The following is a 13,657-nucleotide window of genomic DNA, read 5'->3' on the forward strand; positions in this document are numbered from 1 at the left end:
GTGTGTTCTTTTTTGGTCTCTAAAGGGAACCAGAAAAATCCTTGAAGCATGTATAGGAAGTGACAACACAACTTACTGACTTACCAGACACTGAATAGGCCCCAAATACCAAGGCAGGTGCATTCCTAGAACACCTAGAACTCCTGTAACCCTGTGCCCAGAATTGTACTAAAATGCTTATCAATTGCTGAATACATGTACACAGCTCCACTAGGGCAGGTAAAGCCAGCGAGAGACAGAATGCACCAATAGTCGAGAATGCAGAAGGCCAGTTTCTTTTTTATTCAGAGGTAGGGTATGACAGCATTTTGTAAAAGATGGGGTTACACTATGAAGTGACATTTAGGAGACCTGGAACAAGCAATGGAACAGAACAGGGTTCCAGGTGTTGGGAGGAAGGCACTGAGAGAGCTGGGAGACAGATTAGGAGAGAAAAGGCATGAGGCCTTAGCCACAGAATTTGTAGCACTGCAGTGAGCGAGCTGACATACCTGGATACTAGCCTACAAGGCTCTGGGTCAGTTTTGCTGGATGCTTGATAAAGTCACTATGGCTGGGCAACAGATTTTAACTAATGGTTTGGATCAGTGCTTGAGGCACGTTTTGCTGTTCCTTTTCCCACATCTTGTTCTTGTGGATCACGTGGGTACTGGCAGGGGCCAACCGTGAATCCTACCACTTCACCTGATGGTGTTTAAATACTTGGGACCTCTGATTCTCCAGTGCCCTCCAGTTCCTCCAGAGACCTGCACATCTTGCAGGAAGATGACAGACAGATTTGTCTGCATTTGCATTGTTCTGTTCCCCCCCCCTCCTATAGAAGGGATATCAAGCACATGCATTTTTAGGAGATTGGTAGGTCTTTATTGAGGAGGCCAGCTCCAACATACAGGGTGCATGTGGGAGATTTCATCATGAGGATTGAGTGAGGGAGGTTTTTGCTCAGACAAGACAGAGAAGACTAGAGAAGTCCAGTCTGTGTTGCAGAGCGTATCCAGTGAAAGACTGCAATGGTGCAAGGTTCCATTAGGTCAGGTCATTGTGGCGGTAGCTCCTCGCTCTCTGTCTCCAGTGTGGGAAGCCTCCGACCTGAGAGAGGGCGAACCACAAAGCCTTGTTCCTGCCCTTGGATTTGGTCTTGAAGGCGTTTGATTTCCAGCTGCTGCATTTTTATGATTTTCTCTGTTTCCTTCTCCAGATTCAGCCTCAGCACACCTGGACTGGGCAGCAATTCACCAGATGGAACTAGAAGAGAAAAATGTGGCCCAAAGGCATGAAGATGAGGTCTCTGTGTACTCCGGGAAAAAGCTGGGACACATATCTCTTGGGACTGGAGAGAAGGGGCTAAAGCAAACAGCTCAGAAGTGCTTAGTAACAAAATTGTACAGCTTACAGCATAACTATAACAAACAGCACTTTCCAGACCACGTTAGCATTCAAGAATATGCAAGAGCCAAAAGGAGAGAAATTCAGAAGTGCTGACAGAGGCAGAAGAGTGGTTTTGAGATGAGAGCTGGTAATATGCAGAGATACAGGAAGAACCACTGAGTCACCTGTATTTGAGATCCCTTGTTTTTTCCTGGTTAGTCCAAGTGCTGACTGGAGGTCATGTACCTGGGTGCGGGTCACCTTCAGTTCTCTTCGTAGTTCATTAATTTCCTTAATCAGACTCACATTTTCCTGTAACAACAATACCACGACGACCAGTGAACACAGCTGTATCACAGTCTCCTTGCAGGAAAGCATCCATTGTACTACATAGTTCAGCACTGGCTGTGTCTACATGTACATTTTACTGTGGAGTAGACTAATTAGCTGCAGAGTCTACATGTGCAATGCAATTAGGCTTCAGTAAACTAATTTATGCTGCTTTAAGATAGTACTGTGACAGTACTTTCTTAAAGAGGAGAAATTTACTGTGATTAAATGCATGTATAGATATGTTGATCACCTGCTCAGCCCAGTCAGCAGGAGGCCAGACTCCTGCCTGTTGCCTAGCCACATGGTTCCACACTGTTGGCATCCTCATGCCTCAGCCAGCCCCTCCGCCACCCACTGCCCTGCCGTGTCCAGCTGCACACCCCCGACCCCCACCCCCGCGCTTCGCATCCAGCCCTGCACCTCCCCTCACTCCTCCCTCCAACTCTGCGTCCAGCCCCGTGCCACCCTCCCCATCCCTGCCTGCTCTGCATCCGCCTGGCTGGTCCACTGAGGTGGAGCCACCACCCCAGGCTGCCACTGCCTCCCAGGAGCAGGGCCGGAGGCAAGGCCAGCTCCACTGACCTCGCCCCCCTGCTCCTTCCCGTCTGTCCCCGCCATCATGGCGGCGCTCTGCCACCACTGCCACCTCTGTCTGTCTCTGTGGAGCACTCTGGTTGTTTAGTGCTTCGCAGAGCATGATGGACAGGCAGACAGACAGACAGACTAAGCCCTTTATTATATCAGAATTGTGTGGAAAAGTGTTTCCTTTCATCCGGTTCATGCATCCCATCTTTTACTTTAATTGAGTGTCCTCTTGTTTTTGTGTTATGAGACAGAGAGAACAGAAGTTCCTACCCTCCCTTCTCTAGACTGGCCATTAATTCATACACAGCTTCAAAGAGCTTCTAGTCCTCTTCTAAAATAAAACAATCCCAACCTTTTCAAACTCTTCATGTGAACACTTCCCAGGATCCTAAGCACTGGCTGCTCTTCTAATTCTGCAATCTCCTTTTTGAGATATGGTATAGTACAGCAGAGTGTTCCAGATAAGGTTGCAATTTTCTTTCTCTACATAAAAAGCATTATACATTTTTTTGTGCTATACTTCATTGCATTCCTCATGGATACAAATATCTGTTTTGCATTCTTGACTGCGCTGTGTATTGAGCTCAGGTCATTGCTGAGCTCTCCACAAATAGAGGCCCCTTTCTAAAGCTAATATGGTTATTTTGGAACTCTGGGGATCCATGGAGATTTCAGACTGTTCCCTCTAATGTGCGTCACCTTGCATTTATTGACCACAAACTTCATTTACTGTCATATTGCCCATTCACATAGTTTATGTCCCTTTGAAGTATCTTATAGTCCTCTTTAGTTTTGACTAATCCAATTACTATTGCACAGCTATTGTACAGCTCACTCTCCCCAGAACAATAATGAGTATATAAAGCACAAATCCTAGTATGAAATCTTAAGATACCTGCTGTTAACATTTTGCCATGATGAAAGTTGACTCTTTATTCCTATTTGTTTCTTTCCCCTAACCAGTTCTGATCCACAATCATGTTTCACCTCTAACCTCATGATTCTTCAGTAGCCTCCTATAAGACACATTATCACAGGCTGTTTGGAAGTCTAAATAAATATAAATTGTTTTTTCCTTTATGCACCATTCTACTGACAGATTCAAATAATTCAGTAGCAATAGTTTAGGCCTAATACTTGTGGAAGATGGTACGTTTGTCAAATATGATATACTAGAGGGAGAATTTAATATTTTTTCTGTTCTGTATTCAGAAAGAAGCAGGATGATGCAACTATAATGAAAATGGAGAACGACTGGGTAGGCTGCAGTACGAGGTTCCCAACCCCCGAGCTACGGCCTGGTACTGGGCTGCAAAGGGTTGGCTGCTGGACTGGAAGGTCAGAAGTGACCAGCATACTGCGGACTGGCAGCCAACTCTTTTTTATACTCAGTATGAATACTCAGTATAAAAAAGGGTTGGCTGCTGGTCCACACTATGCTGGTCACTTCTGGACTGCAGTATGCTGGTCTGCAGTTTGCCGGTCCATGGTCACTTCTGGTCCATGGTCTAACATGGTTGGGAACCACTGCTCTACATTACTGACTCACATTCAGCTTGTGGTAATGTTATTGCAGAAACATGTAATACAGTATATCCTTAGTTATTTGAACCTTGCTTATCTGGATGGCAACATTGTTTTTACTATCTTGTGACTGTTAGTACTGTGTAACAATCTGGTCTCTTTTTATTTAAAAGTGTTGCACAACCTACACCCCTGCACCTCTACTTTTAAATTTGACACAGTACTTGTAACTGTTGGTGTTGTATGCTGGTCTCTTTCAAGCTTTAATACAACATTGTATCTCTACTCTTAAATTTGATATAACAACTTGTAACTGTTTCACATATCCAAACCAATTCAGCTATCTGAAGGCCTTCCAGCAGCTGGTTTTCAAAGGGGTTCAAATATCTAAGAATGTACTGTAGAAAACTGTGGATGGAGTAGCGTATGCAAGTAATGAGAAGTGATTCTCTCATTTTATTCAGCATCAGTGGGGAACGACCTGGAGTACAGTCAGGTGCACTGCACTTCAAGAAAGACACAGACAAATTGGAAAGAGTTCAGCAGAGAATGACAGAAAAGAAAAGGCTGCAGGAGGTTTTGGTAACAGTCTTCAAATACAAAAATGCTTGTTATAAAATTATGGTGATCAATTATTTTCTATGTCCAGAGGAGACAGGACAAGAAGTAATCGCCTAAAACTGCAACAAGAAATAGTTAGGGTGGATATGAGGAAGAACTTTCCAACTACGTAAGTGGTTAAGTACTAGACAAATATATCCCTCAGCACAGTGGAGGATGCTTATCAGCTCTGGCGTAATGTGTGTTGATGATTACACAGCCCAATGTCCACTTGGAGAGCTGTTGGGTAGAAATTGTCATTCTCTCTGCTATGGCTAGAACTAGGGCAGAAGAGGACCTCAAGCATTTGTCTTATGTAAGTAAAAGTGCAGGGCATGTCTTAGATACAAAGGGTAGCAAAACATCTTGGTTGCGGGCACATGGTTTCAAGACGAGTATGGGAAGTTGAATCCATTGGTTCCGTCCATAAAGATGCTATATGCTTGTGACAAATTATGTAAGGTGGGTTACCTGCCGTAGGGGCATGGATCGCCCCATCTGTCTGGCTGACCTGATGGCTACTAGTAATGCTGTCTTTATAGATAAGTGTGGCAGGAAGTACAAGGCTATTAGTTCTAATGGGAGGGACAGTTACTACTGAGAAGGCTAAATGACAGTTCCACAGCAGTGATGGAATTGCCTGTCCCTCCTGTGCCTGACTTAGGGCCCTGGAGGAGCAGGTGAGGGAGCTCCAGGCTGAGGTGAGCAGGCTGCAGGGGATCAGGGCTGCAGAGGACAAAATTGACACCTATTTCCGTTCACTGCAGGACCAGTCGTCCAGTGTACAGATCCTCCAGGAGAGACGCACAACAGAGGAGTGGCAGAAGGTACCCACCAGGCCTAGGGCTGCTCAGGCTAGCATGGTGGTGGCTCCCCAGGTACAGCTCGGGAACAGATACAAGGCCCTGGCAGCCTTGGAGGAAGAGGACGAAGGGGATGCCTCCAGTGGGGACAGTGCCACTCCATGCACAACACAGATGGCGCAGAGAGGGAACACCAGGAGGAAGAAATGCTGGGTCCTCGTCATCGGGTATTCCATCCTAAAGGGAATGGAGGGTCCCATCTGTCTACCTGACCCCATGGCACACAAGGTCTACTACATGCCTGGGGCTCAGATTCAGGATAACACAGAGAGGATCCCGGCCTACAGTCAACCCTCAGACCAGTACCCCATGGTCCTTATCCATGTGGGAACAAATGACGCAACCAGGGGCAGCCCAGACCGCATCATGAAGGACTTTGAGGCCTTGGGGGGCCAAACTCAAGGAGACAGGGGCAAAGGTGGTATTCTCCTCTATTCTCCCGGTAAGTAGACACAGACGGCGACACAAGGCCTGCATCAGCAAGGTTAACTGGCAGGCCTCAGGTTCCTGGACAACGACCCACACTTTCACGCAAGGGGCATTCTTGGGAGGGATGGGCTACATCTCTTCCCTAAAGGCAAGCGTGTCTTTTCTTCCAGGTTGTCTGATCTCGTATGGCATGCTTTCAACTAGCTTTGCCGGGGGATGGGGGCCACAGGGGGACATGAGGACACCTCCCAGCCAAGACAGGTAATGTGAACAAGGAATACCCAGGTAAGTGACATGGGTCCGGATAGTCCTAAGAATTGGGGGGCGGGGGGGGCATGCACCAATACAAGGCCTTAAATGCCTCTACACTAATGTTCATAGCATGGGGAATAAGCAGGAGGAACTCGCCCTCCCAAGAGCTACTACAAACCCAGACATAGTGGGGTTCACAGAAACCTGGTGGGATTCATCCCATGACTGGGTGGTAAACATTAGGGGCTACAGACTATACAGGCGGGATAGAACAGGGAGGAAAGGTTGGGGTGTGGCACTCTACATCAAAGAGCAATACATGTCCTCAACTAACAGGATGGGGTCAGAGAAGGGGCAGGGTGAAGTGCTCTGGGTCAGAATACAGGGGGGTCGTGGGGAAAGGGACTTAATGGTGGGGGTCTACTACAGACCACCCAACCAAGGGGAAGAGCTGGACTGTGAATTCTCAGGTCAGCTTGAGGAGGCAGTTAAGGCAAGGGATGTAGTCATCATGGGTGATTTAAATTACCCGGACATCTGCTGGGAGGAGCAGTCAGCCAGGTCTGACCACTCACAAAGGTTCCTTGCTGAGATACAGGGCTTCCACTTAAACCAGGAGGTGCTTAGTCCCACCAGGGGGAATGCCCTGCTGGACCCGGTCCTGGCCACGGGCGATGACCTGGTGAGGGGACTCCAGGTTCTCGACCACCTGGGCGACAGTGATCACCGCCTGCTGAAATTCACCATTCAGTGCAGGGTGTCAAGGGCCTGCAGCAAGCCAGTAGCCCTTGACTTCAAAAGGGCCAATTTCAATGAGTTGAGATTGGTAGGAGGGGCACTGGGGTCCTGGAGGGTAGGGGAACTGGGTGTCCAAGACGAGTGGTCGTTCCTTAAGGAGACGATCCTCTGAGCCCAAGGGGTGACAGTCCCAATGAGAATCAAAGGGGGCAAGAGTGCTCAAAAGCCTCCCCTGGCTCATCAATGGCATCCAGGAATGTCTGAAAGCCAAAAAGGAGGCGTACACCCAATGGAAGGGAGGGGCTATCACCAAAGAGGAGTATACCTCCATCACTTGGGTCTGTAGGGGAGCTGTTAGGAAAGCTAAGGCAGATACGGAACTAGGGCTAGCATCAAGGATCAAGGACAACAAGAAGTCCTTTTTTAAATACATAGAGAGTATGAAGAAGGCACCGGGTAATGTGAGGCCCCTGTAGGATATGCTTGGCAATCTGGTGGTTGCACCAGAGGAAAAGGAAGACCTTTTTAACAATTTATTTGCCTCATTTTTTTTGTGCAGGGACCGGGACTCCCCCACCGAGATTCAGGACAGACTCAGGAGAGATTCTCCCAGGCCTAGGGTCAGGGAGGACTGAGTTAGGGAACTTCTGGAGGGCCTGGACGTCTGAGGGAATTGGCAGGGGTCATCACAGGGCCCCTGGCACAGTTTTACGTGCACTCGTGGTGCTCTGGCCAGGTGCCAGAAAACTGGAAGAAGGCCAAGGTGGTCCCCATTTTCAAAAAAGGGAGGAGGGAGGACCCAGGCAACTACAGGCCCGTTAGTCTTACTTCGATCCTGGGGAAACTCTTTGAGAAAATTATCCAGGAGCACATCTGTGAAGGACCAGCAGGGGGATGATGCTCAGGGGCAACCAGCACGGGTTCATTAGGGACAGGTCCTGTCAGACCAACCTGATTGCCTTGTACGATCAGGTCACAAAATCATTGGACGCAGGTGTCGTGGTGGATGTAGTCTTTCTGGACTTCAGCAAGGCCTTTGACACTATCTCCCACCCCATTCTCATTAAAAAGCTAGGCGACTGTGGCATTGATGCCTACACAGTCAGATGGATCGCAAATTGGCTGAGGGGCTGCACCCAGAGAGTGGTGGTGGATGAGTCATATTCAACCTGAAGGGATGTGGGCAGGGGAGTCCCCCAGGACTTGGTCCTCAGGCTGGACATTTAGAAGGCACTACTTCACAGTCAGGGTGGCTAGGACCTGGAACCAACTTCTAAGGGAAGTAGTGCTGGCTCCTACCTTGGGGGTCTTTAAGAGGAGGCTGGATAGTTACCTAGCTGGGGTCATATGAGCCCAGTTTTCTCTCCTGCCCAGGGCAGGGGGTCGGACTTGATGATCTACTTAGGTCCCTTCCGACCCTACATCTATGAATCTTTGAATCTATGGATCCTTCATGGGTGGAAGCACCCTGCATTTCCCAGGAATTCTAATACTATTTTATCATCAGTGAAAATAACATTATGTGACCTTCAATGGGCAGAGAGCATGCTGCAATCATCATTAGTCACTGCATGTATCTTGGCTGACCTGGAGAACCAGTCTCTTTGCTTCAGCTTCAGAGCATGAGCCAGCATTTCAGGCACTGATGTGAGAACACAGCACTGAAATGACTTCCTGGGTCACTGAGACCAGGTCCATGCTGTCACAGGCAAACATGATCAAGGTAATCAACCTCCCTCGTAAAATTGGCTGTCTTTTTTTCTCCACATTACCTCTTTGGGAAGGCTAATTTTAACAAACTCTTTTTAGTCTCCTTCTACAAGGCAGAATCTTCATTACCTGGTAAGCCCTTCTTAGAATCTGTAATCTTGCAACTGCCATGAAGAATTCAAACCCTCAAAGGGATGGAGTTTGACTGGTGCTGATTTACTTTCAGGGTGAGCCTCTGGAAGAGGTAAAGTGCAAAATGGATTCTGAGCTCCTACAAGTGGCACTTGCTTATATGATGACAGTATGCATATGCAGAAAAATACATCCTGGAAGTCAATAAAAGTGAACCAGTCTTGAGTCCAGGAGAGGATTACCGAGGCAAGTGTAATTATCCTGAATTTCAGCTTGCATATGCATGTGTTCAGCATCTGAAGTCCATGTGCGGTCACTATCTTTCTGTCATTTTGGGGATCAGAGAGCAATTAGTGAAATACCCTGTTCCCAAATATTGGAGGGGAATATATCTTATTGCTCCTGCAAGGGGAAGGGGAAGAGCCCCTGAAGATGGATGAGGGTCAGGGGTGGGAGCAGGCACTGAGCAAAGCCAACCAGACAGCTGCCATCCCGGTGATATAAGACCAAGTATGACTCAAGGGGGTCAGAAAGGCTCTGAAACAGTGAGGGGTTGAATCTATTTGGGAATCTCCAAACAGTCCTGTCAAAACAATTGCAACTGGAGTAGGCTCAGATAACTGAAAAATTGAGACAGATTGCCACAGTGGCCTAAACTTTCCAAGGGAAGACAGATCCTGCAGAAAGAGTGAATTCTTCTACATTATCACCATCACCATCAAGTGGGAAGCCCTGTTTACTGCCTCTAAGGTGGCTGGCAATGGGCTTTAGGTACCACCTGACCCTCTGTTATAAAAAGCCAAATTCCTCTCACACATTTGGTAGTAGCTTATCTTTGAAGCAGTTAGAAACTGGACATTTTGGTCTCATAGCTGACATCTCTAAATTGTAAACTTGAGGAGGCCTGATACTTAGGTCACATAAAGATGATGGCAAGAAGGATTCTGACCCTTCAGGGGAGAGTGGAGAATTCTTGCCCACCTTGCTTGAGGTTTGATCTTATGGGGCTGGATATATGTCTTATTTATGGGCAATACTACTTTCCCTATAGGAACAGAGCAGAGGATTTCCACTAGCTGGTAGGATGCTTCCTTGACCTCCTCTAGAAGAGGTGTTGCCACTCCCTTCTGGAGGTCTTTGAGCCCTCAAATGTATCCAGTTGTAGGATCCCTGGGGATAACCACTGATTTGTCTGGAGAACAGGCCTTTGTAAGGCTATAGACTGGAGCTTAGTTTTGGACAGGTCTGCATGTTCCAGGGAAGAAGTAAATGGGCAGATGTTGCAGGACAGCTTGAGTAGTAGTGGATGGTGAACAAAAAACCATGGCGTTTCAGGCTGTTTCAAGGTGGCATTCTCTCCCCTTGGGGAGCCCACAGGCACTAGCAGGGCCATAACTGTATTAGCAAATTGTGCTCTTGCAGCCCACGGCCTGGGCCAAAGGTACCCCAGTGCTGTCCTGGGATGATCCCTTAGTCTCCCTGTGGGAATGAAATGAAAGAATGTGGGAGGCACACTTTAGAAGAGTATCTGTTAGAGGACTCTGAACCCCGGCTGTTGCCTGACACTAAGCAAGACTAGTGCTGTAAGTACCAGGGTCCTTGCAGTGCCAGTGAGATGAAAATGGACAACAGCAGTCAGAGACAACTGTAGCAGGGTACAGAGCCCAGGGCAAAGCAGCCTGTGTGGGGCCTGGATGTGGTGACAGTGGGAGAGGGGGTGATGAGCGGCCAGACGCAAAGCCAGCTCAGCTCCACGTGGCCCCCCAAAGCATGGAGCCCAGGGCAATCGCCTCAATTCGCGCCACCCCCAGGGATGGCCCTGACAGCAGTAATTCAGGCTCCTGCAAGCTCCTGCCAATTCTGTGGACCTTACTGATGCTGTGGGTTTCTACACAGCATACAAGCAATGTGTCAGTGCCATATGCATTAGGATCTGCACTAGTTGCAGCTTGTTGCTGCCAGTGGTTCCAAGAGAACTAATTATAAGTTAGCCAAGGGAGTCAAGGACAATAAGTCCTTCTTTAGGTATGTAGGGAGCAGAAGGAAAGCAAGCAGGGACCCCATGCTTCCATTTAACACCTCAGGACAGCTGGTAACAGACACTCAGGAAAAAAATGAACTCCTGTATGCCTACTTTGCTTCAGTGTTTCACTGGACTAAGGGGAAAGACAAGCAAGATAAGGATCACAAGGGGCATGGTGGGAATGATATCCTTCCCACTGTGGATTCTGCTCTGGTGCAAAACCAACTATAAAAGCTAGACATTTATAAGTCAGCAGGACCAGATGGACTTTACCCGAGACTACGCTGGCTGAGGTCATTGCAGAACCTCTGGCAAAACTCGTTCAGAATTCGTGGCACACAGAGGAGAGCCCTGAGGATTGGAAGAGGGCCAACACTGTGCCCATCTTCAAGAAAGGGAAGAGGGAGGACCCAGGCAACTATACGCCAATCAGCCTAACCTCCATCCCAGGGAAAATCCTGAAAAGGCTCATTAAAGAATCTATGTGCGATATGGTCATTGAGGGTAAGGTTCTGAACGACAGCCAGCATGGCTTCGTTGCAGGTAGGTCTTGTCTTACCAATCTCATTTCCTTCTATGAAAAGGTCTCTCACCACCTGGACATGGGAGAGAAGGTTGACATTATATACCTAGACTTCCAAAAGGCTTTTGATCTAGTATCCCATGATATCCTTGTGGAAAAATTGGAAAATTGTGGGCTTAACTGCTCAACAGTTCAGTGGGTGGAAAACTGACTGCATGGTAGGACCCAGAGAGTTCTCATGAGCAGATCTGTGTTGTCTTGGTGAGAAGTGGCTGGTGGTGTCCCTCAGGGGTCCATGCTTGGATCGGTGCTTTTCAACATCTTTATCAATGATTTAGATGTGGGAGTGAAAAGCTCGCTGGCCAAGTTTGTGGACGACACCAAGTTGTGAGGGAGCATGGTCATGGCAGAAGATAGGCTGCAGATAAAGGTGGACCTGGACAGACTGGAGAGTTCGGCAGACTGAAACCAGATGAAGTTCAACACTAGATGAGGCTAAAGTATAAGATGCTCCATTTGGGGGCAAACAATCTCCAACATATCTACAGGCTCAGTGGCGACAATTTGACTTGCAACACAGCCAAAAGGGACCTAGGGGTAGTGATTGACCATCGCATGAACATGAGCTGGCAGTGTGATGCTGCGGCCAGCAAGGGCAAACAACACGCTGGCATGCATTAAGTGTTGCATCTCATGCAAAACAAAGGAAGTGATACTCCCACTGTACTCTGCACTGGTGAGACCGCAGCTGGAGTATTGTGTCCAGTTCTGCACTTCAACAAGGACATGGAAAAACTTGAGAGGGTCCAGAGGAGAGTCACCCGTATGATCAGGGACTTGTCAGACAAGCCATAGAAGGAGAGGCTGAGGGACTTGGGTCTCTTCAGCCTACAGAAGAGAAGGCTGAGAGGGGACTTGGTAGCGGCTTAACGCTACATCAGGGGAGTACACATCAAGGACTCCGTGAACAGCTGTTCACCAGGGCACCCTTGGGGAAGACCAGGAGCAAAGGAGACAAACTCCTGGAAGGCCGCTTCAGGCTCAATTTCAGGAACAACTCCTTCACCGTCAGGGTGTCCAGGCTGTGGAATAAACTCCCTCCAGTGGTGGTGCAGTCACCTACCCTGGAAATCTTCAAAATGAGACTGAACAGTTACCTCGCTGGGGTCACTTGACCCCAGTTGTCTTTTCCTGCCTAGTGCAGGGGAACTGGACCTGATGATCTACAAGGTCCCTTCCAGCCCCTAACGATCTATGAATCTATGAAAATCCATGCTGAGTTTCAGTTCTGAAGAGGCCTCCATGAAAGCTGTGCTATGGAACAGGAACCTGATGGAAATGAGCCTTGTTTTGTGAGATGTTGTAACAAGGACCTGATGCTAATAATGCTTTGGTGCCATGTCACTGGCATCATAGTGCATATGAGCTTTCTGGAGAACCTACTCAAGGCTACTAAGTCTTTCTGTGGGGACAATGTGGAGGAGAAGATCTCTTCTGAGAGAAACTCTACATGGGGGATCTGCCCCTGGAAACACTTCTGCCCTTTCATCAAATAAGGATTTCTTGTGTTTTTTTGTAGTGGATGGAGGTGTTCTGCAGAGAAAATAACTCATGCCTGTCACATCCTGGGAGGCATACCCAGGGAATAACAGGTCTGGTGCCAGCCTTTCCTGGTGCCAGGGAGTAAATTGAGAGCCTTGTCTCCTTCTGCTTGCAAACTTGGGAGATAAAGTCTTTTACTGGGAAAGAATATCCCCAGACCACAGACAGACAAGGTTCCTTGGGTGAATTTGATATCTTTTATTAGACCAACCCAAATAGTTGGAGAATAGTTATTAAGCAAGCTACAACCCACACCCCAGACTACAGAGGTACTTCAAGTGTCCATTGTTTGGTGGTTTGTCCCCACTGCAGGCGGGACAATATTTGAATCCAAGTAACCAAAAAGGTCATTTCTGGATCTCAAATGTTTTACATAGAAACAGGTTGCCAACACGCAACAGGATGAGACTAAAGTATTTGTGGCAGTTTGAGGTGCTTGCTGTCTAACTGCTGTAGAACAACACAAGAAACTCAAGGGATATGCATGTTGTATTGATACTGCTGGCCAAAAAGCCTTTGAGCTCAAACTCTTAAGTATGTCTATATAACAACCGTAGTACATACATACGCACAATCCTGCAAAAAAGGATATTCCATAGCCTGCCTATGTAGCCAATGTTATTCAATACCATTATCACTGGTCTGGATGAAAGTATGAAATCACTGGCAGTAAAATTTGCATATGACCATATCACCAGAATCAGCCAGAACTACCCTCTGGCAAGAAGAATGGGAGGTGACAAAGCTGTTGAATGGAGTCAGTTAGGAATTACCCCCAATGAAGTGTTAGCATCCAGCTCCAACTATAAATGGCATACATAGATTCATAGATGTTAGGGTCGGAAGGGATCTCAAAAGATCATCGAGTCCGACCCCCTGCATAGGCAGGAAAAAGAGCTGGGGCTAACTGACCCCAGCTAGATGCCTATCTAACCTCCTCTTGAAGACACCCAGGGTAGGGGCGCGGACCACGTC

At 47.7% G+C, this 13,657-nt stretch overlaps 1 protein-coding gene across 3 annotated transcripts in view; it reads right to left on the minus strand.

The window, feature by feature from the left end:
* Window positions 1-273: 273 nt before the first annotated feature.
* The window catches only part of CFAP57 (cilia and flagella associated protein 57), an 88,501-nt gene continuing 75,117 nt past the window's right edge, over window positions 274-13,657 (minus strand). For 2 of the 3 annotated variants that reach the window (XM_025206962.1, XM_025206958.1), the window contains 2 exons: window positions 1,554-1,680; window positions 274-1,245 (listed from right to left, as the gene is read on the minus strand). In XM_025206962.1, the coding sequence (XP_025062747.1) occupies window positions 1,037-1,245; window positions 1,554-1,680 (336 nt within the window). In that variant the 3' untranslated portion in view covers window positions 274-1,036. The remainder of the gene's footprint in view (window positions 1,246-1,553; window positions 1,681-13,657) is intronic. The other variant, XM_025206967.1, reaches the window with a different exon arrangement.

This window comes from Alligator sinensis, unplaced genomic scaffold, assembly GCF_000455745.1.
Source record: "Alligator sinensis unplaced genomic scaffold, ASM45574v1 scaffold781_1, whole genome shotgun sequence".
NCBI classification, from domain to species: domain Eukaryota; kingdom Metazoa; phylum Chordata; order Crocodylia; family Alligatoridae; genus Alligator; species Alligator sinensis.